Source organism: Acanthochromis polyacanthus, chromosome 2, assembly GCF_021347895.1.
Source record: "Acanthochromis polyacanthus isolate Apoly-LR-REF ecotype Palm Island chromosome 2, KAUST_Apoly_ChrSc, whole genome shotgun sequence".
Taxonomy (NCBI): Eukaryota; Metazoa; Chordata; class Actinopteri; family Pomacentridae; genus Acanthochromis; species Acanthochromis polyacanthus.
Genome location: NC_067114.1, coordinates 21,145,822 through 21,171,200, shown reverse-complemented (window position 1 = coordinate 21,171,200; position 25,379 = coordinate 21,145,822). Strand labels below are relative to the sequence as shown.

At 40.2% G+C, this 25,379-nt stretch overlaps 2 protein-coding genes across 10 annotated transcripts in view; one reads left to right on the top strand and one right to left on the bottom strand.

Moving 5' to 3' along the window:
• LOC110959593 (protein mono-ADP-ribosyltransferase PARP6) overlaps positions 1-25,379 on the bottom strand; it is a 331,374-nt gene that overhangs the window by 27,700 nt on the left and 278,295 nt on the right. The window lies entirely within an intron of this gene.
• slc12a4 (solute carrier family 12 member 4) lies at positions 2,030-24,911 on the top strand. 2 transcript variants are annotated; one of them, XM_051938601.1, is made up of 24 exons: positions 2,030-2,286; positions 11,865-11,962; positions 12,053-12,184; positions 12,569-12,715; positions 13,120-13,174; positions 13,491-13,621; positions 13,782-14,023; positions 15,135-15,349; positions 15,496-15,660; positions 16,033-16,131; positions 16,249-16,306; positions 16,448-16,622; positions 17,178-17,296; positions 17,462-17,560; positions 17,783-17,902; positions 18,096-18,200; positions 19,306-19,474; positions 21,785-21,980; positions 22,306-22,475; positions 22,775-22,906; positions 23,263-23,370; positions 23,489-23,676; positions 23,853-23,986; positions 24,066-24,911. In XM_051938601.1, exons 1-24 carry the CDS (start codon positions 2,151-2,153, stop codon positions 24,155-24,157), a joined length of 3,285 nt encoding a protein of 1,094 aa, XP_051794561.1. In that variant the 5' UTR covers positions 2,030-2,150; the 3' UTR covers positions 24,158-24,911. The 2 variants fall into 2 exon arrangements, with proteins under 2 accessions (XP_051794561.1, XP_051794562.1); XM_051938602.1 differs by lacking the exon at positions 2,030-2,286 and adding an exon at positions 10,659-10,781.

Here is a 25,379-nt window from a genome sequence, read left to right as displayed (position 1 = left end):
GGTCTTATCACAGTTCCTTCTCACCTCACAGTACCTCAACCCCCTTTTTTCCTGCGCAGTAAACAAGCTGACCCTTGTGGGCCTCATGTATCCTGGGACCTGCCCCTCCTGCTTACACATCTTTTCACAAGACTGAGTAATCGTGGTGGAAGAAAACACTGTGTCAGAGCCCGGCTGCCTGCTGCTCACTGAACCTCGCTTGTACACAGCGCCGCACGGGTTAGAAGATGACCTTATATGGTCGATGGCATCTTTCTGCCGAGTCAGAGTCGATCAAGGAAAGAAAATTTACTCTTACTTCGGTTAAGTCTTACTTTGAGAAGACACAGAGCAGAAGAGGGCAAAAAGTTTTATTGAGGGGCAGGGCTGTAAAAACACAAAAGCAGCAATTAGTGAGGAATCCTTGTATGACTTGGGCAGTAGGGAAATTCTATTGGCCAAGGACAAAGTTTGCAGTTATTTTTAGATGTACATGTAAGCAGGATCCATTTGACAGATTTGCAGATGTTATAGACGTCAGGGAGTTTTTGAAAACAATAAACATATTTACAGACCGGCCACTGCAGCTTCCAGCTTAGAGTATTATGTCGTCTGTTTGTTCATGGGATTGCATGTAAGTTTGTTTTATGCCAAACAGACCCTAATCTGTTTTGACAGCATCTCAAAAGGCATGACAGTTGTTTAATCTGGGCTACCATATTCTTGCTGATCCTGATTTAGAATAAAAGGTTTATAGGTGTTTAAAATCGGCTTTTGATTACAAAAACTTTACATTCTCAGAAAAATATGACTATACATTTATTGCAAAATAGTGTTTGTGATTTGTGAAATTACGGGCTCCAATTAGACTGCAATTCTTGAAATAAGTAGGTTGTCATCATTATAATATTGGGTATATCTTCCATTTTCGTAGTCCGTACTTGATATACAGTACTCTTGACTGTAAGGGTCTGAGGCCAAGAATACACAAATGTTTAACAAGGGGTGTAATTTCTGTGATGCCAGTGTATGCAGCCAACTGGTGCACTGTATCTTTGTTCACTCTTAGTCTTCCTTATAGTTCAGAAAAAAGTCTCCAAACGCTAATGTGAAATTAGAAATAAAATAGAGGCTCTGTTTTATGGTTTTGTCCTCACCAAGTAATTGACACTTTTACGCTCTTTTTTCAGGAAAAAAAACTGTTATTTTGTACAACTAAGTAAAAATTACTAAAGAAAAGCAAACAGTGTGTGTGCCACCCAAACAGAATGGCAGCAAGATCTGAAGTTGTCCTAAATAGACTCCCTAATAACAGCCTTTCGAGAGTGTCTTTGATCTGCTGCTTTTTTATGGTGGTAGACAAGCCACTGTTCTCGGAAAAAGGAGGTTCGACTTTACCCTCTCTCACTGATGTTATTGCAGTTCACTGCTGAGTCCTTCCTTATTGCCTAAACAGCTGCTGAACACCAGAGTTCATACTTTTTACCTAACACACAATTATTGTTATTCAGTGAATGATTCTGCAAATGCTGGTGACAATGTTGCCCTGAAATGTTGAATAATTGCTCTGAGCCCAAATGATGAAACAACATTCAGCTGTTGAACTTAGGGGGCTGGAATCATTCCTCTTATTTTGACAAACTATCTTCATTTTTTCTCCCCGTTCTTCTTTTCCACTCGGTTCTTTCACTTCAACAGCATTGATTATTTGCCAGACTGCCACGTTGCTGTCTGTGTGTTTTGGGAAAGGCCTGCATACACAGAGGGCTGCCTGTGTGAACCTTGAACACACAAGGGCCACTCTGTTGGATGACACAGACAGCAGAAAGGGGTCACCCTACACCTTCTCACTCTCCATGACTGAGGGATGACAACGCTAACTCTCAAATCAGAGTTGGGCCCTACAAGTCATTCCTCCTCCTTTTGTGGTGGGGAGGCTGTCAGTGTCTCTCCTAATGCATCCCTAAGACCTACACAGCCTTTGAGTTCACACAAAAAAAAACCCAGGAGAGGCTGGTCTGTGGGCGGGGAGTATGGTAATACCCTCCAGAGGAAGTGAGCGCAGTGTAGTGGAATGTAGTTGCCATTAGTGGGAGTTGAGCTGCTGCTGGCTAACAGTTAGCCTGCTATGCTGAGTTTGAGTTGGAGACGCAGAGGAGAGTGATGAAAACATGCCTCACTTCACAGTGGTACCAGTGAAAGATCAAGCTCAGTCCAGCTACGACAGCCTAGAAGGGATTAACTGGGTAGATTACAGGGACACTGGACAGGACTACCCTGATCATCAAGACACTGTCAGCTCTGATGGTAAGTCCACAACTTTTATACAGCTCTCTATCTCTCAGTTTGGACACAAAATGAATTACCTCGAGGTTTAGCAGTTGAAAAAGTGTGTCCAACAAGTGTTTCTTCATGAGTTGAAGTCAACACAGCATGGGAAAAACTTTGCTTTGTCTTGAGAGCCTTGTGAACAGCTGGTTGAATGGTTACCATGGCAATTCTCCAGGGCCAGAAAGCAGTATTCCAACAGTAGGCAGGACTGTTTTTGACAGGTCATTTTTTAAAAACTTGAAGAAACACTTGTCTTATCGTTTTGGAAGTGCTTTTTCCCCCCCTGGCTGGGCGAGTCGTTTAGCATAAACTCAGGGATACATGAGTAACAAAGGGAAAACAATGAAAAGGGTGAGAACCCTGGGAGAAAACTATGGGACACTACGGGGGTGGGGTTGTGTGAGTGGGGGCGATACCGCCGCCACAAGAAAGAAGGCCTCAAGTGGTTCCTCGCACAAAAGATGGAGCGTTCTTTGTGCCGTGGGAGGATTTCCTTTCACAGAGATTGGCTGCTCAACAACACAGGAGCAAATTTCTCCCTCCTTGCTTCCCTGCTTCAGCATGTCTCTCGCTGTCATTCACTTGTTTCTCCACTGTATCAACATAGAAAGAGCAGGGCCAGTGTCTGACAGAAAGGAACAAGGGGGGTAGAGGGAAGACAAGGAGCAGAGAGAGAGGAGTTTGTAGCCGCTGGGTAGGATTATGTGAGAGCAGTGCCAGTTTGTGTGGGCTGAGAGTGAATAAACTGTGGAAGAGACTTTTTAAAAAAAAAAATAGAAGACGCACACATGGGCGTGGCCTTTAAATAAAGTTCCCACTCTTTACCAGAGGCCCAGCCCAGAAGACCAGGCTGGGCACAATAACACACTCATTGGACACTCATTTATAGTATATTCCATTACTATGTGGATGATTGTGAACTCCCTGCCACTAAATAACATCAGAGAGAATCGTTGCTCAATGCTGAAAACTTCTTTAGTGAATTTTTTACTGAGTTCATGTGCTTCCAGTGAGCAAACAGCCAGTGTGTTTGTGCACAAATGCATGAGTGGATATGTGAATGCATCAGTTTGCAAGAAAACACTGTCATGCATGAGATAAATCCGTGCTTCAGTAAGCCAAGGACTCAAACGGACTGATATCTGAAGCATAATAAGGAAGGAATCTTAGGACTTGTTTGCCCAGCTGCTGGCCTGTATATTTCTAGAATGCATGGAAGTCATCCATTAGAGACAAATGATATTCGTGTACGGTTGAAACACGAACAGAATTTTACGATATACTCCAACAAATGGTTCGGAGGACAGACGGAAAAGGCAGATGTCCTGAAATAACCCTCGCAGTTTTTTGGGTGAGTTTTCCACAGGCCTGTTGCTGTTCAAGCTTCTCTTCCTGCAGTCGTAATTCTCTCTTACCCATCTGAGCAGAGCTTCCTGAAATACCAGAGTAACAGCAAGCTTTAAATACAGGGGGGGATATGTGTTGGACAGGGTTAGAAGGAGAAGAAGAAGGATGTGTGACTGTGATGAATGATGAGGTGGAGCAAAGGGCACACAGCCTATTGCGTTTATTGTCCAACACATATGGAAACTACACTTTAACAGCTACTCAAGCCAATTTTTTTTCTCCCATTTTTTTTTTAATATCTTTACTGCCTGTTGGACCGTAACATCTTTTTATCATACTTATTTTTGAGAATAACACAAGAGGTTGGAGCATGAATGACATATGGAGGAATTTTAGGCAGATATCCATCCATTCACTATATACCGCTTTATCCTCACTAGGGTCGCGGGGGGTTCTGGAGCCTATACCAGCTGAATCAGGCGAAGGCAGGGGACACCCTGGACAGGTCACCAGTCTGTCGCAGGGCTACATATACAGACAAACAATCACACTCACATTCACACCTACTGGCAATTTAGAGTAATCAATTAACCTCAGCATGTTTTTGGACTGTGGGAGGAAGCCATAGTGCCCAGAGAAAACCCACGCATGCACAGGGAGAACATGCAAACTCCATGCACAAAGATCCCGGGCCCAGGCCGGGATTTGAACCAGGGATCTTCTTGCTGCAAGGTGAAAGTGCTAACCACTACCTCACTGTGCAGCCCTTTTAGGCAGATATGCTGTTCAATATTTTCCATGCTTTGGTTTTCCATGCAGGCATATTCAGGCCGGGAAAAGAGACTGGGTGGGGAAGTCTATGTGGTTAAAAGTGGGTGCATGTAATAGATGATTTCATCATGGGAGTGGCGTGCTTGGCTATGTTAGACGCTGTATATCCCAGCAACGATGTGACGTATGCAGCATGGAGGAAGTGACACAGAGCAGAGTCTGTTTCAGGCTATGAACCCAGCTCTGTTTAGCACAGGACAGGACCAACATTGTGGTCAATGTAGTGCTGTATTTCAGACCCTGAAATTTCAGTGAGGAAAGTTTTTAATGTATTTTTTCATTACTTTCTTGCTGTTGTGTGATAAGTGAAAAGCAGCATATATGTGTGTGTGTTGAATACAGCTTGTCTACAGTGAGTATTTTAATGATGCTGCTCATTGCTGGTTAAAGTCTTGTTGTGATGATTTTGTTATCTGTACAGTAAAACCCAGAGGAAAACAAAACATTTAATCTTTTAATTTTAAAGTGTAAAATGTGTGTACTGTCCATCGCTTCTTTCAGTTTTTACTTCAAAAAACTGAAAAAAATGTGAGTGGGAACCTATAATTTTTGTTTTCATTTCTCATGGTGTTAATGTGACTTTTTATTCATGATTGATTTGCTGCAGCATCACAACCCTTAGGCAATACTTAAAATGCATTGATACCTTGGGAAATGTGGCAGAAAAAGCAGGCAAAGAACATTATTTTCTCTCCTTAACAGATGCCCAAGTGCCCTTTGGGAAGGCATTTAGAGATTCCTAGAGTATGCGAGGTAAAGTAACAAATAGCATCTTGTCCCAGTTTACCATCCCAAGCTGATATGCAGCCGCTGTTGTTGGTATAATAAATTAATAATTTCATTTCCTTCCACCATAAATAACCTTACTTTTCATGAACATGTCAATGGTGTGATCACAAAAAATGTTTTCTTAGATGAAAAATTATGCCAGTGACAAGCTGTATTGTCATTATTATGTTTAGATATGTATTGTTTCAGTAGAACGTTGCAAATGCATATTATCAAGTTTGTACATGATGTATTGAAACATCCCACAGATAAGGGCAAACTTTAGCATACAGCTGAAATTTGGTTTATGGCCACCAAGTCCAATATTTGGTTTCTACTTGCGAAAGGAATTGTGGTGCTTAAAGCTTCACTATGTTCATCAAGCGGTCTGTTTGCCCTTTGGTGCAGGGCAGGTAGCGCACAGTGGGTTTATCTGAGCTTTTTAGCTGCTTGCTGTGGCTGCAAAAGATGTTGATAGAAGCTGAAAAACTGAACCAAAATAGCTGCAGGCCATAAAACTAAAGCTATGAGATCAATGATGCTAAAATGCTCTCTACATCTGAAGGTGTTTTTACAATATACGCCATCATTTGATCCACTGTAAACATATCGATTATTGTCAGCTCTAGACTGATTCTTCTTCTTTTGGTATTGCTGGGGAATACAGAGCAGATGTTCCTCCTGCAAAGGGAAATGATGTGACCATAGACTACGCATTTGTCAGAGTAGACAGGCCCTGAGGAGCTCATGGAATGATTGGGTGATTTGGAGAATGTTGCCATGTGTTGCCGCTCTAATTCTGGAGAACAGGGTGACCATTTGTGTCATGCTGTCTGGCATGCTACAGATAGCCTTTGAGAGATAAACATTCTGCGCTAGAGCATAAATGTGGAGCTGATGACAGAGTTGGAACAAATTCAGACACACATGCATGCTAATATCCCACCACTATTAACTCAAAGTTCAAGTCTTTAATACTCTTTAAAGATCATCAAAGACGGTCATATTTAAATTAAATTTTATGTCACACATAATTTCCCATGCCGCAACTGTCTCAACATCTAATCATCAGCCATCTTTGTTGTGTTGGCTCATTCACATCAAAGTACCAACAGAGCCGGTAGCAGCTGAGACATAGTTTTTTTTTTTTAATTTTCCAATGTGTGTCATTATCTCTTCTTGAGGATCTCCAAGCAACTGAAGCATCGTTCGTCACTGCCTAAACAGTGATCACTACATAACACAGGACAACATGACTGGGTTCGTGTCCGGAACAAATGATTACTTGTTGAATTTTCCTTACTGAGTGAAAGATCTTCAGATATTCTAACTTCTTTATTAATTTAAGATAGTAATTCATAAGAATGCTTGGACGAAACACATCATATTACCATCACTATTGCTGCAAATTATAGAAATTCAAACTGAGCAGGCTTTTGGGTTTCTAAATTCTTCCACCAGACATAAGAATAGTTAGCAGTGCTGCTAAGAGAATCATAAAGGGAGTAGCAACAACATAAATGCATTAGCAACATTGTGCTGTGTTGTACCTTTTTAAATATCTGTATCTAAAACATTTAATGTTCTGCCATTAGCTTTATATTACACATACAGACTAAAAAGTAGAACAAATATTAAATATAAAGTTTACAACAATACTTCATGGACATGGTTTTTATTAGCTATAAAGAGACCAATGGACCCCAATACCAGGGTTGATAATTGAAAAGACCAAAGCAGAAATGGTCTGAAATGTGCTTTCAAAACAAGATTTTCTTGCTCCTTCATAAAATCTTGTTGCATTTGAGCTTGTTGTTCACATTCCGTTAACAGGTTGGGATATACTGTGTAGATATTTAGAGAAAAGAGTCACTGCTTTTCCTGGCTCTTTAATTTTCCTACAGTTTAGTTTAAAAAGAACTGTGTAGCTGAAATAAGCATTTTTTTTCCTCCAATGGAGTATACTGCTAACGTGCGTCAGCATTCACACAAAACAAACACGCAAGTATGAACTTGGCCCAGCACACCTGTACAGCAAATATACAACTTTAAGCTTGATTTAGTGTCTGAAATCATTTTACAAAGACACTGTAGACACATAGTCCCCCTGTACAGACCACGTCTTACTGTTTGTCTATTATTTCTACACACACTGACATTCCCATTTAGTTAATTTGTGTCTTTTTGGGAGTCTGCATACGATCCACCCCTTCCCGCCCACCTTTACCCCCTAAGGTAATCAGCCTGAGCTGCCATCCTTTTCTCATCATTAGCACACATCAAAGCTAATATGTTTTGCTGTAAGGCTCAGCAGGTTAGCATTCCTCTGCTCTGTTCAGATTCAACTCTGCATGAAACAGAACCATTACAACTAACACTGGCCTGTTGCTGTAGCAGAATTACATTATATCTTGCCACAGGCTAGGGGGGAAGAGAAAAATAAAATGAAATCAAACAACTTTATGAAAAGCTAGAATTAGGTTTTGAACAGTAAGATGTGCTTTATTTTAAAACTTGCATTGCCTGGTAATATATCTTAAGTTGTTTTTTCCCCCCTCCAGCATTACATTGTATATTGAAATATACTGCGTAGGCCTATAAAATCCAATAAAGAATGTGATCTTGGCTGATTTATATATATAAGTACAATGAAGTTATGTTTTGGGGTTTGTGCGGTAAAATAAAAATGTGTGAATTTTTCCTGTAACTTGCAACACAGTGGATGGACAGCTGCAAGAGTCATGCCTCATTTACGTATATGTTATATGCAGTTATGACAAATCCCATAGTGTAGGTGGTGCTTCTACAGTAATGCACCATAATGTTAATACAGGACACACAACTGTGAACTGATTTAAAGTTTTGTACTTCCCCAACTCCTACTTATGAGTAATAACAGAAAGAGGAATAAAGTTTCTGATTTTGGTGCTACAGTAGATTCCACAGAACAAAACTGCAAATGAGTCATACTGGAGTTTTTCAGTCTCAAAACTGGTTGCTCACTTTTCATGTTGTGTGGTGTAACTAGCTGGAACATGGTAGAGTGCTGACATTTGTAAGAGTGTCTCTGAGAGTGGATGAAGCAGTTTTACAGGCCCAGAGACTGAGTACAGCGGTCAATAATGAACAAAGCTTCACCTTTATCCATTTCATCATAGCACAATTGCATCATGTTTGTCCAACTCACTGGCATTTAGCTGTGTTTTGAAGATATTCCGCATATAGAAACAGAAGACACAAATGAAATGACGAAAGAAGAAAACAACATGGATCTAGACAGTCTCTTTCACTGCCTCTGTCTTTTCCACATAAATTATCCAAACACACCGCCTCCAAACAGCTATAATCAGGAGAACATTCTTGCCAACTAACTGTACATAGAGAGGACTAAGCTGTGACTCTCAGTGCTAAATCCTAAATGTTTATTAAACAGAAAATTAAACAAAGAGGCTTTTTTTTCAGACCCTAAGAGGCTCATGGACACCAATATTGTTTTCCACGTGTAATCCGCTTTAAAAGGTGCAGACACAATACTGTAAAGTTCTCTCTCTCTCTCTCTCTTGGTTGTTAGCAGTTCTTTTAAAGATCAGAGGAAAACTCTTGCAGTCTGGATTAAAAAAAAACATGTTGAACATAGTGATGCTTTGCAGAGGTTTTACTGGACCTCTGAAAAATCCTATTGATGTTGCAGATTTGCCCTTAGAAGTTTGGTTTTGTTCAGATGTTATGTACTTTGAACTTTGGAAAGACTTGACAGCATATCGATATTGGTTGCCCAGTTTCGGCATCTTTCCTGAGAATAGATGTGATTGTTAATGTAAGTAAGAGTAAATAATAGCCTCAAACATTGGCAGTCTGTCTAAACATTTGCTTTGCACTTTTGTGGCATATTGTGCTTGAGTGAAGCTAAAATATCAAAGTAGTAACAGCCAAAGCTATGATCATTTTCTGGATATCTTGGGAGTCTTGTGCATAAAATTGCCAGCGCCCATTTTGGGCCGTAGTGCAGTTATAAATAGCTCAAATGCTCCTAACTTGGTGTTCCAAACTTGCCACACCTTAAGATCCACCACCACTTTCAGATAAATAAAACTTTTTCCGTTGACAGTGAGACAATGAGGTACTTAAAGGCTCTTTTGCAGATACAAGGTAAAGTTTGTAGAAAGTAAGAGTCATATATTACATTAAGTTCACTAGACACGCCCTTGTACAAATGTTTCAGCCCTACAACACAGCGTTTGATCTTCTAGGCGTTCTGGTGGGCCACAGATGACATGTCAGCACACGCTGCTGTAAAGCCTCTGCTGTTCTGTGCTCGCAGCATGACTCTGTGCCTTCATAACAGGCCACTTAATCGTTAATCTTTTAGATTTGACATTTAATTTTAGGTTATTAACAGCAGACCCCCACTGTCTCCTGAGCTCATTGTTAAAGTGAGTGTTATGTAGCCTGTCCAAAACTATTTTAGGTTTTGGCTTTCAGGTAATCATGCAGAGAAAAATGTTTGGCGCAGCGCTGATTTAGTAGCAATTCATGACAGGAAACATTTGAACATATCTCAGTCTGCGCCATTGCTGCCGCATTTGTTTATATGAATCGGTGTCTATGTCTTATCCAAGGAAGAAAGACACACAGTACCTCTCTCCATTGCTGTTTGCCAAGACAACACTAGAGGACAGTATTGAGATAATTTTCACTCTTATCTCTTCCCAAGATGTCAGTGCACTCCAGCTGTGAAGTTGGAGGAATTTGACTTTTGTCCTTCCACCAATCACTTCATTTTCATCTGTAAAGAGAAAGAAAGATTTATTTAAACAAGCCTCTCTTGTTGATAACTTGCACAGATCAGTTGTCAATGAGAGGTGTTTGCAAAAAAGTGCATTTTTTTTTTATTTTTTACTGACTATTTGTTATTAATTGAAACAGCTCTTAAAAGGTTTGGAGGATGGTTTGTGAGGCTGTGCATACAGATATCTCTAAGCTGATCATAAGCATAGTTTAGGGATACTGCACCTCATTTTCATCTGCAATGACACAAGCTGATGATGCAAATAAGACAGTTTCCACAAGAGCTTTTTGCTTCCTCTAGATGTTTTGAACGGTGGCATTTATTTTTATTTCACTGCATATTGCTACTGCTTCTAGAGATAGCTTGGAAGAAAATGTTTGTGATTGTGTGTCCATATATATCCAAGGCAATTATAAGCACAGTTTAGGGATGTGGTTAATGTAATGCTGCACCTCACCAAGATACCTAAAACCCAGGGGCTTACGGTTTTGCATGTGTGTGTACATGTGTGTGTGTGTGTGAGAGAGAGAGAGTCAGTGAATTACTACAGTTTACTTACACCCCCTCACTGTGTGTTAGATTAGACCCCTGAATGAGAGCTCACCCAGGGCAAGCGGGTGTCCTGGATAGTAATCGACATTTTCCCAAGCTGGAGCATAGAGTGCTCTGCTGCAGACAGAGCACATAACTATGCTTATGCACAGTGATATTAGCAGCAGTGGGACGCAGGACACAGGTGAGTGAAGAGCAGTAAAGTTCAGCCAACTCCTGGTGTTTTCCACACAGTTGAGAATACTTTTCTATTTTGTGCCCGCTTGGTAAGTTGGCTGGCTTTTTGTTGTAGGATTAATTTGGGTTTTAAGATGCCGCTGTTAAAGTTTACATGCTCTAATAACCCAAGGTTAGGTAATTTCTAGGTAATGAGGTGTGTGCATGCCTGCGAATGTGAATATGTGTGTGTGTGGTAAAGTTTGTTATACGACTTTGCGTGCAATTATTGCCTCAGGCAGTGTGCTCATCTCAGTTTGATTGTTTTCTTCAAAAGAGAAATTAATGAGAGTGAAATCTAATTATATGCCTGTTTATCACCTGGACCTTGCTTTGTCGTTCTGTGCTGCTTTTGGCCCTTCATTGCAACTTCACAGGATGAATTGTGTTACTGCTACAGGGACATTGTTAATATGTTTCAGTTTTAATTAATAGTGACAAAAGCCGAAAGTGATTGCCTTGTAAAAACTGGGACTGGTGTGTTTTGTATTCATTACTGTACAGGCAGTAATGCTGGTATCACTGTCACTAATGGAGATTCTAGCTCAATAATGACACACATTTCTTAGTTTTTGAAAACTTTGATAGTTTGTTAATAATAATAATAATAATTAAAGCAATCTTAAATAATTCCTACTTCTAGTTTAGAACAATTTGGACATACATTGTTCCTTCCTTGTTTTTAATGTAAACTAGTGACATTGACATCTTTTTTATGTTTATCCATCGGTGACTGTGAATCTGTCCTGACATCTGACAAACACACACAATATAACTCATTTAAGAGTCAAATGTGAAAGAACCAAAGCGATTGTGGATGTATTTGTGCTCCTTTGAGTCAAATGATCATACAGTAGCTTCATGTATTTAACTCATCTTTAATGTAAATCTAAACGATTGCCTCTTAAGCTATAAATGATACACTTTGATCCTATTGGCATAACTGAGAAGAACATTTACCATATTTATTGTCAGGAAAATGCATTTTTTTCCATGGAAGCAATTTTGTTTTCATTGTTAACTTTAGCTGTTTTCTTCCTCTCTCTAATAGGACATGGGAATCATAAAGAAGACAGCCCTTTTCTCAACAGCGCCGATGCTGCTGGCAAGAAAAATGACTTCTACGACAGAAACCTGGCATTGTTTGAGGTCTGTTTATTCTTACTTTGCAATATTTTTTCCAAATGACAAACTGAATCCAATTTGATGAAATTAACTTCCTCTCTTCTCTTCTTCCAGGAAGAGCTGGACATCCGGCCGAAGGTTTCCTCTCTGCTCAGCCGCTTGGTCAACTACACCAACATCACGCAGGGAGCCAAGGAGCACGAGGAGGAGGAGAGCGCCGAGGCGTCACGTAGGAAGACCCCCAAGGTCAGCAGTCAGACAAGGGCAAGAGAACACTATGCCTCACTGAGTTTAAGATGTGTACACTTGGTCTTTTGAGGCTTGGAAACATTATACTCCACCACTGGCTCTGTCCCAGCCTCCCTATCCAAGTTATTAAGGCTTGCTGATTGATTGCTGTTGCAGTTGTACACTCTGCACTTAGACTGTGCCCATGTTAAACCTGGATACATGCAAAGAGCTGATAACATGATTGAATGACCTTTATAAAGTACATCAGTCAATGCTAAGGATCAATACAGTTGTTTCGTGAAATGTCACGCTCAATACTCTCCTCTCTGTGCTTGTCACGATCTCTCTCCCCCTCTCTCTCTCTCTCTCTCTCTCTCTCCCTCTCTCTCTCTCACTCAGTCTCCCAACATGGGCACTCTGATGGGAGTCTACTTACCGTGTCTTCAGAACATCTTTGGTGTCATTCTTTTCCTCCGACTGACATGGATTGTTGGGATGGCTGGCATCATACAGTCCCTCCTGATCGTCCTCATGTGCTGCTCATGTGTTAGTATGCACACACACACATACATGCTGCACACAGATACAGTACACCATCTTACACTGGGTTGTGTCCACCACCAATGAAGAACGTTGGACGACTGTTAATATCAGTCAGAAATTCCACATGGATACATAAACAACAGAAAGTATTTCCAGCAAAAAAACAAACAAACAGGCACTTTGACCTTTGATTTACACTCTACGTGAATCAGCTTCTGTATTTTGCATACCAAACACTGTAGGCTTTCTATTTTCTTGGCAGCAAATGCTAAAGTGTGGGATTATATTCTGTTGGATGAAAGCAGGGATCTGTTTAAGTTGTCGGTCAAATCAATGAATTTGTTACCCTCAAGTTGGCATGTTATTTATTTGTGTTTCCTTACCATATTTTCTCCTTCCTCTTACAGACGATGCTGACTGCCATATCTATGAGTGCCATCGCTACTAACGGTGTTGTTCCGGGTACTTTGAAACCTCTTACTGTTCATGTCCCTGTAAAAAATCTCTCACCATTCATTTATTCTGCACTCGTTTTCCACCAGTGAATTTTGCCAGAACTTGAAATTGCTCATTAGATTTTGATATAATATGGTCTGACAGGTCCAAAAATGCAAAAAGGAAATTTTTCATTAAACATTCTTACCTCTGAGACCAATAGACATTTACTGTCGTGTCCACTGAGTACAATAAAAACAACAACAACAACAACAACAACAACAACAAACTGAGAGATTCCAAGTGGTTCTCTGTGTGTAACACTTGTTCTTGTGATTGGTAGCTGGAGGAGCATACTTCATGATCTCACGTTCCCTCGGCCCAGAGTTTGGAGGAGCTGTTGGACTATGCTTCTATTTGGGCACCACCTTTGCTTCTGCCATGTACATACTGGGGGCCATTGAAATCTTCTTGGTGAGTTTGTTAAGCAATTATTCTGCTTCTACATTTCAGCTTACATTTGTATGCTAAAATATGAGTCCCAAACACTGTTTATTTATTCCATTGGCAAGTTTTAGATAGGCTGTAGAGACAGTAAATGCCTTATTGTGACTTTTTTTTTGTTTTCCTTTAGAAATATCTGGTTCCTCAGGCAGCCATCTTTCATGCCACAGACTCCCATGGGAGTGACAGCGCCATGCTGAACAATATGCGAGTCTATGGCTCTTTATGCCTCAGCCTGATGGCTGTAGTTGTCTTTGTAGGAGTCAAATATGTCAACAAGCTGGCCTCCCTTTTCTTGGCCTGTGTCATTATCTCAATTGTGTCTATCTATGCTGGAGCAATCAAATCCATGACTCATCCGCCGGAATTCCCGTAAGTCTTTCTAAAATAAACATATGTCTTAACAGGATGTTGCGTGAATTATAAGGAAAGGACACTTTCCTTATAATTCACCTTTATTACTGCTTATGGGGCATAAGTGTGCTAATAGAGAGTCATGTCTGTATATATGTTGCTGTGTTATTGTTTTATTTTGGGTACTTTGTCTCGCTATTGTTGATTTTGTATCTCATCTGCAATCAGTTGTTTGCCTGCAGAGTGATTTCTCAGTCAATTAGCTTGTTTTGAAGCAATAGATCAGGCTATGACAATCTGTGGAAACAGCTCTGATTTAAAGATGTAATGCATGATTCTAAACCAATACACTTTTTGTCAAGTTTATCAAATATTATCTGACTAGATAGGAAGCAAGCAAAGTGGATCAGACCCATTCATACAGCATTATTCTAGCATGTCCTGCAAACATTTGAGTGGAAGAGGGGGAGGAGTAGCAGTCAGGGGCAATTAATGCATTCTGTGTGAGGAGAAATTCTGGAGAATTGAAACCTGGGGTATGTTGATGGGAAAGCATGTAAAAATCAAAGCATCTTGATTGTCCTGCAGCAACTATGACATTAACAACTTTTATAGTCATGAATTATAAAGGAAGGAATGGCTGAGGAACTCCTTTAATTTCTCTCCTCATACCAAATATTTGTTTCAAGCACCACTTAATGCACCACTGGCATGCACAGTCAGTATGCTTGTAGTGCAGACAACACACACAGTCACAAGAAAAAAATCACATTATACAGCATTTGAAAAAGTGTTCAAACTGTGAATTTGAACATGAACCTCCTGTAATCCGTCAGTGCAGAAACAAAGCAGCAAATTTGGGCTGCATATGGACAGTTGCTGATTTGGGTGAATCCCAAAATTTACTCCACACATTCCCCTGAGGAAATGGATGCACAAGTAATAAGTGTGAATTGACCTTACAAGGGAGACACACAGTAAATCTATCTGGATATGCTAACAAGCTCAATATCAACAATCTTTCTCCAGAAAAACAGTAATAAATAACAGCTAGTTTATTTTGATCACGATGATGCTAGTGGTGGTAATAATGATTAACATAGTAATTTTTGTACTTTTATTATTTTAGGATCTGCATGTTGGGTAACAGGACTCTGGTGAGAGATCGATTTGATGTGTGTGCTAAGACTGTAACACAGGGCAACATCACAGTACCCAGTCAGCTGTGGAACAGGTTCTGCCTGCCAGGGAACATGAGCACTGCTCAGTGTGATGATTACTTTATCCAGAACAATGTGACAGAGATACAGGGCATCCCTGGACTGAGCAGTGGGATTATAAGAGGTAAACCGACAAAGAATTTGAACATGGGGTATATAAAACTGACATACTAAAGATGTGTTTAAATGACAAAATGTTACAATTCACGAATAATACATGGACTGATTTCATATTAATCCGATGAACAACAATACGCTTTTCTATGACAGATAACATGTGGGGCAACTACATGCAGAAAGGCGAGATCCTAGAGAAGGCAGGACTGCTGTCAGTGGACGCCCATAGCGCCATGGAGAACTTTATCATGTATGTGTCTGCAGACATCGCGACATCATTCACACTTCTGGTGGGGATCTTCTTCCCGTCTGCCACAGGTATGTCAGTGTCATAAAACAGGCAACCCCGATGTATATACAGCTTTTAGGACACTAACCTCAGCCTAATGGAAACAATATCTTACCTACCCTGAAACATAACTCATAGTATACTGCAGGTGTGGCAAAAACTGGAGAGCATGATTCATATGAAATAGATGTATGTATTTTGAATGCAGTATGAAACAAAAAAAAGGCAATCGTTGCTTTTTGCTGCTTTTCATTTTTTGAGTGAATTTACTGAAATACGGTAGGTGTGAAGATCCAGCACAAAAGAGAAGCTTTGAACTATCCTCTAATCCAACCAACAGGGGGCATTGTTAAACAGTCTATACATATCCATTGTTTTTATGCTGTCCTCTCCTTTTGCAGGTATCATGGCAGGTTCCAACAGATCTGGCGACCTCAGGGATGCTCAGAAGTCCATCCCTGTGGGAACTATCTTAGCTATCACCACTACTTCACTTGTTTGTATCCTAACCTGTGGGGACTAATCACATAATCCTGTCCTGTTAAAAGAAGATAGGAAAGCAGATTTCTAACTATCATCTTTGTGTCATCTTGAGCTCCTTGACCCCTTGTATTCAGATATAAGTTCTGTGGTCCTGTTTGGGTCCTGCATTGAAGGAGTAGTCCTGAGAGACAAGTGAGTTAATTTGTGTCTTATTGGACTTATTACTGCATTGCTATTGCTACATTTTTTTGTGAATGGTGTAGTTGAGCACTGGGGATAAAAATATTAACTGCTCACAAAAGTCAGTCATATTCAGTCTCCGTGTTCTTACAGGTTTGGGGACGCCGTGAGAAAAAACTTGGTGGTGGGGACTCTCTCTTGGCCGTCTCCATGGGTCATTGTCATTGGCTCCTTCTTCTCTACTATTGGGGCAGGATTGCAATCCTTGACTGGGGCGCCACGGCTCCTACAGGCTATTGCCAAGGACAACATCATTCCTTTCCTTAGGGTGGGACATTACTCACTGATGACGATCTTACATTCTTGAACCACTTGACATTATGTAAAAAATAAAGAACCATTTTAGAGTAACTTTTCAAAACAGAAGTGTTTCCTACAAACTAAAGATTATCCTTCCAGAAAATAGTTACCCAGTTTTGTATATTATACATTAAATAGTCAAAAAGTAACGGCTCAGTGGGTAGAGTGGCTGTCTTCTAACCGGAAGGTTACCGGTTCGATCCTCAGCCCGTCGAGCTCATGTCGAGGTGTCCCTGAGCAAGACACCTAACCCCTAATTGCTCCTGGTGGGTCGTGGTTAGCTCCTTGCATGGCAGCTTCCGCCATCAGTGTGTGAATGGGTGAATGTGACATATCATGGAAAGCGCTTTGGATAAAAGCGCTATATAAATACAACCATTTAGCATATGACATTCAGGACCTTTCGCTAGAAGTATTTGCATTGGCTAAAATTTAACTTGCAAGCTTATTTGAATATGATACTGTGTTAAACAAGAAATGATTTGCATTGCTGCATGTGAAGATTTTGAATGTTCCGGTTTAGGTGTTTGGTCATGGAAAGAACAATGGAGAGCCTACGTGGGCTCTGCTGCTGACTGGTCTCATAGCTGAGCTGGGGATCCTTATTGCCTCCTTGGATATGGTGGCTCCTATCCTTTCTATGTGAGCTCATATACACGTACATACGCCAGATGCTATTGCCATAGTCTGTATTGGCATATACACAACAACATAAAAAAACACCCTTAAATTTATTGCTCTCAGACATAAATTTCCGTGCACTATTTTTTTTCTTTAAATATGTTGCTTTTTTGTCTTTTTGAACAGGTTCTTCTTGATGTGCTATCTCTTTGTGAACTTAGCCTGCGCAGTACAGACTCTTTTACGGACACCTAACTGGAGGCCAAGGTTTAAATACTATCACTGGTGAGTAAAGGGAGAACAGATGTTGTAAATTTGCACTTTTTGAGATATTTTGTCTGTTTTGCGCTTTTGCAGCAACACCATTTCATATTTGTCAATCACAATACATGAGAGTTTGGGGCCTTGTTTTGATCGAAAGTCCCTCACTGTTTTTTTTTTCCATAACAAGAACACGGTAATACCATGTAAACACATAATTTCCGGCTTTATGTGTCACACCCACAGGGCTCTGTCTTTCCTTGGCATGAGTATGTGTCTGGCTCTTATGTTCATCTCCTCCTGGTACTATGCTATTGTGGCCATGGGCATTGCTGGGATGATCTACAAGTACATTGAGTATCAGGGGTATGCATTTTTCCTACTCTGGTGTTGCTGTGAGACTACTGTAAATTCTCCTGTAGTTTTTTAAAATGTTGTTTGTGCCCCTGTGTTTCTGTTTGACGTCTGCATAATATTAATGGATGCTGAAGGACACTTTGGCTTCATTTGTCTTTCCACGTCTTTGGGTCTTATCTGTTTTATGCTCAAACAAAAACAGAGCAGAAAAGGAGTGGGGAGACGGTATAAGAGGACTGTCCCTTAGCGCTGCACGCTACGCCCTGCTGAGACTAGAAGTCGGACCCCCACACACCAAGAATTGGAGGTATATAGCTACACTAATAGGAAATGCTTGGGATAATTCCTCACAAACACTGATAGCATGCCTGAGCAGCCACATTTGCATGTGTTAATATAAAAGAATGCAAACGGACTGGCATCAAATTGTCACCTTCTGACCAAACGTATGCATTTGACTTTGTGATTTTGCCACATCTCATTTGCTAGTCTAATTTTAAACATTTCAGAAAGTCAAATTTCTTGCAAAACTTTGTAAGATCCACACATGTTTTTATGAAAAATGTGTCAATGACCTTTGAGACATATTGTGACACACAAATGGAAGAATCTAATAACTTAAAAGCTCACTACCTTCTCTGAAGAAGTTGTGGGACATGTTTTTTCCTCATTTTTTTAAAAATATGCCACTGTATTACTATACTGATGCTGCACTTCCTCCAGATATTGCTACTGGGAGTCTAGACACTTTTCATTGTATTGCAAAGAACTGACTGGATTCAACATATTGATAAAACATGAACACAGCAGCCAAGTATGGATGGCCTAGGGATTAGGAGGTCCTGCTCTAAAACTGGAAATAAGTCCTGATGGGGAAGAGTGGAATGAAACAAGGTACACTAGATGTCTAACAAAATATGTCCCTATTCCATGTCTAATATGGCACAATGTAATAGAATGTTATATATTTAAGAACACATGGACTTGTGACAGGTAGCCACATGCTAATGGACATAATGTACACGCATTCAAGTGCTTGTAGTAAAAAAAAAAAATCACAACATTTTTTCGTTGAACAAGATATGGCTCAGCTTAGTAACTTAAACTATTTTGCGCAAATGAAAACACATTGCATGACTCAATATTGCACAATGTAGTCATATTTTACAAGTTAGAACATAATGCATGACTTAAACCGTGCTCCACAACTAAAGGCAACATATAGCATGCCTTAGAACAACATTGCACAATTTAAGAGCAATGCATAGCATAGACTGTCCATTCTAAGATTTTTTTGGGCTATGGTCTCTACAGCTCAAATCTAAATCCACTCAATCATCGATTACGGGCAGACTGATTCAGACTGAGTTGACACACTTGTCTCATAAGGTATTTTGTTTTGTGCCCTGCAGACCTCAGCTCTTGGTGCTGTTGAAGCTGGATGAGGACCTCCATGTTAAATATCCCAGACTGCTCACCTTTGCTTCACAGCTGAAGGCAGGAAAGGGTCTGACCATTGTGGGCTCTGTCATCCAGGGCAACTTCCTGGATAGCTTTGGGGAAATGCAGGCAGCTGAGCAGGTAAACACTAGAAAGAGAGGCGTCATGTACTGTAGCCTATTGTACTCTATTGAACTGCGCTGCTGACTGAGCTGCAGCTGATTGTTACAAATGGAACAGCCTTTGTAATTTGAAAAACACAATGAAGAATAGACCTGCTCCAGTGTGAATTGTAAATTTATGTCACATTTCTTCCGCAGCAGTTGCCTTATTTTATTTATTTAGTGATTTATTTTGCATTTGTCATGTTAATCAAAAGGCACAGCTGTAGACAGCTTGCTGTTACCAGTACAACATGGTGCCAATGAGCCATTTCAGACAAAATAAGGGACGGGTGCTGTACGATTCTTCATAATGTGATGTGTCTGGTGAGGAATTAAACAAGTGAAGAAAGGTTTGTCTTGTTTATGTGACAGTAACTGAAGAAATTAATCACGTATCCTCCATTCACTTGCTGCTGAGCCAGTTCATATATTATGTATCAGGACAAGACTTACACATGTGGACAAAATTGTTGGTACCCCTCAGTTAAAGAAGGAAAAACCCACAATTCTCACTGAAATCACTTGAAACTCACAAAAGTAACAATAAATAAAAATTTATTGAAAATTAAATAATCAAAAACAGCCATTACTTTTGAATTGTTGATTAACATAATTATTTAAAAAAAACAAACTAATGAAACAGGCCTGGACAAAAATGATGGTACCTCTATAAAAGATTGAAAACTATTTGACCAGAGTGACATGATTAACTCAGGTGTGTCATTTAATTGACATCACAGGTGTTTCCAAACTCATAATCAGTCAGTCTGCCTATTTAAAGGGAGACAAGTAGTCACCCTGCTGTTTGGTGAAAAGGTGTGTACCACACTGAACATGGACAACAGAAAGCGAAGGAGAGAATTGTCCCAGGACATCCGAAAAAAAATGATAGACAAACATCTTAAAGGTAAAGGCTATAAGACCATCTCTAAACAGCTTGAAGTTCCTGTGACAACAGTGGTTCATATTATTCAGAAGTTCAAGACCCACGGGACAGTAGCCAACCTCCCTGGACGTGGCCGCAAGAGGAAAATTGATGACAAATTGAAGAGACGGATCGTTGGAATTGTATCCAAAGAGCCCAGAGCAACCTCCAAAGAAATTAAAGGTGAACTCCAAGGCCAAGGTACATCAGTGTCAGATCGCACCATTCGTCGTTGTTTGAGCCAAAGTGGACTTCATGGGAGACGACCAAGGAGGACACCACTGCTGAAAAAAACTCATAAAAAAGCCAGACTGGAATTTGCAAAAATGCATGTTGACAAGCCACAAAGCTTGTGGGAGAATGTCCTTTGGACAGATGAGACCAAACTGGAGCTTTTTGGTAAGGCACATCAACTCTATGTTCATAGACTCAAAAACCAAGCATACGAAGAAAAGAACACTGTCCCTACGGTGAAACATGGAGGAGGCTCAGTAATGTTTTGGGGCTGCTTTGCTGCATCTGGCACAGGGTGTCTTGAAAGTGTGCAAGGTACGATGAAATCTGAAGACTATCAAGGCATTCTGGAGAGAAATGTGCTGCCTAGTGTCAGAAAGCTTGGTCTCAGTCGCAGGTCATGGGTCTTCCAACAGGACAACGATCCAAAACACACAGCCAAAAACACCCAAGAATGGCTGAGAGAAAAGCGTTGGACTATTCTAAAGTGGCCTTCTATGAGCCCAGATCTGAATCCCATTGAACATATGTGGAAGGAGCTGAAACATGCCATTTGGAGAAGACACCCATCAAACCTGAGACAACTGGAGCTGTTTGCTCATGAGGAGTGGGCCAAAATACCTGTTGACAGCTGCAGAACGCTCATTGACAAATACAGAAATCGTTTAATTGCAGTGATTGCCTCAAAAGGTTGTGCAACAAAATATTAAGTTATGGGTACCATCATTTTTGTCCAGCCCTATTTCATTAGTTTGTTTTTTTAAATAATTATGTTAATCAACAATTCAAAAGTGATGGCTGATTTTGATTATTTAATTTTCAATAAATTTTTATTTATTGTTACTTTTGTGAGTTTCAAGTGATTTCAGTGAGAATTGTGGGTTTTTCCTTCTTTAACTGAGGGGTACCAACAATTTTGTCCACGTGTGTATCAGTAGAGGTTGTGCTCTTTAGCGGGGTATTGAAGGTAAAATCACTGATACCCTAATTGCTGCATTTGTTTTTTTGCAATTTAAGTCTTAAATCCACTTGTCTGATGAAAAAGCATGTATTTTTCATTTTTAATTGCATGTGCAATTGCATTTTTTTATTAACTGTGTTTGTAATTGCCCATATTTTTCCTTCCAGGCTATCAAGAATATGATGGAGATTGAGCGAGTCAAAGGTTTCTGCCAGGTTGTGGTGGCATCTAAGGTGCGAGAGGGCGTCGTCCATCTGATCCAGTCCTGTGGTCTGGGGGGGATGAAACATAACACTGTGGTGATGGGCTGGCCGTATGGCTGGAGACAGAGTGAGGACCCTCGAGCCTGGAAGACTTTTATCAGTAAGAAGCTCACTTCAGTCTCATCAAAGAGCAGGACATGCAGCCTACTCAGTAACCACTGTATCCCTATTGACGACTGCCATCCCAAATTATATGGCAACTCTCATGCCTAAAAGTTCACAAACACATAATTACAGCAGAGTGAAGCACTCATATGAATATACAATTTGAATATTTAGTTGCATTCTGGCTCAGTTTTCAACTGACTTGTGTAAGAAATCTATGCGGTAAGATACCCATCTGACTGCATTACCTCAGGTGCAGTAGGGGTAATAGACGTAATATATGTAAATTCCTCAGCCTGCATGTTTTCATCACTACCCAGACACAGTCCGCTGCACCACAGCTGCCCACCTGGCCCTGATGGTGCCCAAAAATGTGTCGTTCTATCCAAGCAACCATGAACGCTTCACAGATGGCAACATTGACGTATGGTGGATTGTCCATGATGGGGGGATGCTAATGCTGCTGCCTTTCCTGCTCAAACAGCATAAGGTGAGCTGACAGATATTTTCATATTATTGTTTACCATATGTTTCTTTAAAGGTTGTAGTTTTGCCTTATGTTGCATGGATGCAGATGTGTTTAGCAACATTCGGCGTGCTCATGCAAAGCACGTACAATTTCATTTTCCTTGAATAGTTTCAATTAAATTTTTGAGGAATTCTCCTTTGAACAATGTTCTCTTTACTGTTTTCATTTTAAAGTATGCATACACATACATGTATACACATTCATTTAATATCAAATTCAGTATTACTGTTAAATGCCACAAGATTTTATTTTGCTTTTAGGTTTGGAGGAAATGCAAGATGCGCATCTTCACTGTAGCCCAGATGGACGACAATAGCATCCAGATGAAGAAAGATCTGGCCACGTTCCTTTATCAGCTGAGAATAGAGGCTGAGGTGGAGGTGGTGGAGATGGTGAGAGTTCCTCTTACACAATTACTAATTTGAGAAATAGTGCAGACTTAAGTAAGCATTTTTATGACAGGAATAAAAAAATGAAAAAAAGCTGTGCATCAATTTGAGTCTGATACAAACTGCAAGTTAAACCAGATGTCCATGGTGCCGCGATACACTGAAACAATGCAGTCTGTTGTTTACCGCAAGAGCCAAAAAATCTGTTTGTTTATTCATTTAAATTAGAGGGTTGAAAAAAGAACAGTGGCTGAAATTTTATTACCGGAGATTAATTTGACTATGTTACTGCACTGTCCAGACAAATGTGTTTCATTTGCATGAACCACTGATATTGTGCTTCTCAAACGGGATTTCAGCATGACAGTGACATCTCAGCATACACATACGAGAGAACATTAATGATGGAGCAGAGGTCCCAGATGTTGAGGCAAATGAGGCTGTCTAGTGCAGAAAGACAAAGAGAGGTATGTTGGTTTACACTCAATAAAAAAAACAAACATTTTTGAAATATTAACCACGAGCTGTCTATACTGATGGAACAGTAGAATTTAAGAAGTTATTTGCTTCTTCTGTAACCTGCAGGCCCAGCTGGTTAAGGACCGACACTCACTGGTGCGAATGGGCAGCTTATACTCAGACGAGGAGGAGGAGGTGGTGGAAGCTCCTCCAGAGAAGGTTCAGATGACATGGACCAGAGAGAAGTGTGAAGCTGAGAGGAGGAACAGGAACAATGCTCCCGAGAACTTCAGAGAACTCATGAGCCTCAAACCGTGAGTCCAGTTCAGTTATGTTTGGCTTCTTTTTTGCCCTATGACACGTTTTATTGATAAAACCTAAAAAGATTAATGCATACTTTTAACCTTACTTCTCCCTTGTTATTTTGTACAATCCTCCAAAACGGTTTATTTGTGTGACAAATCAAATTCTCCCTGTTGTTACGCTCCAGGGATCAGTCCAATGTGCGGCGGATGCATACGGCTGTGAAGCTGAACGAGGTCATAGTCAACAGGTCCCATGATGCTCGATTAGTGCTGCTCAACATGCCCGGACCACCTCGAAACACAGATGGTGATGAGAACTGTATCCTTTGTTGTGATGATGAAACAGGATGTTTTGTGCTTATTTTTGGTTTGTTTTACTTCCTTAACTTGAGCCTCAGATATGGAGTTCCTGGAGGTGTTGACTGAAGGTTTGGAAAGAGTTCTGCTGGTGAGAGGTGGAGGGCGAGAAGTCATCACTATCTACTCATGACCAGTTAGGAGCTGCACAAAGGGGCTTTGGCCTCAATAGAATATACATTCCACCTCTGGGCAGGAGGCAGCACCCGCTTTGCTTCCAGACAGTTCACGGTAGATGCATCAATTTGCCACTTTTTGTATGAACTTTTGATTACAAAAGAGGTTCATTCTATTCTTGTAGAATATTGGGACATGTTAGTGTACATATCTACCTGTCTGCTCATTCTTTACAAATGGAAGCTCTTATTGATATCAGTACAAACACCCACTTTAGGTAAACTTATGTGTAGGTCACAAACACCTCTTTGTGATTTATGTGATTATCACCTATGTTTGACATTTGGCAGGCAGAACTATCCTGAGTAGTATACATTTTGTTTGAACAGTTGAAAAAGTATGGCAGATTTTTATTCAAAAACAGCTCTTTGGTTCTTTTGGAGGCACACTTCTATTTATTTATTTATTTTCTCAACAGTTCCCTCCTGAGGTTAAAGAAAATGTTACTGCAGGTGATGAGAGCAGTGCTTGATGTTGGATGTACTGTATAGGTGGCACAGAATCCAGATTGTATTAGTTAGAATTTATATATATTTTTTAATTTTTGGGAAAGATACTTGTGTTGTTGCTAAAGAGAGACAAATGTGTATGAACAAACTATTTCATTTGTACATTACCTGGAAAGGCTTATCTGCTTGCAAAAATGATGGCTTAATTTAAAGTTATAATCTTTAAAATTTTCATTAAATCAAACCTAATTTTCAATTCTACTTATGGGTGACCGCCATTCTTGCCCTGGAATGAAATTTCCACGTGAGTTGTTCTGCAAAACAGATGGCTATCCTGTTGAATTTCTGACAAAGTCGCGTCTCAATGAGTGTTGGCTGCACTCCTGGACCACACTTGATGTTTGTTAAACATCAGATCAACCAGGACTGAAAACTTCCGAAGATTAAATCTTTAAATTATTTAGATCTGAGCTACAGACCTCTTAAAGACCCTGTTTGTGTCTTTTCAGCGTTTCTTCTAAGAAACTGAGTATGATCAGTATTTCAGGCAAATATACACTGTTGGGAGCTACTGTCCTTTTTTGTTGACTAATGATCTGCACAAGCCAGGAGTGTTTTATATATAAGGGTTAACCAGCGACAAAGTGTCCAGTTATTGAAAACCAAAAACACAATTTTGGAACAGCATTCTGTAGGTCAAAGTGTTTTATACCAACTTGCCAACAATCC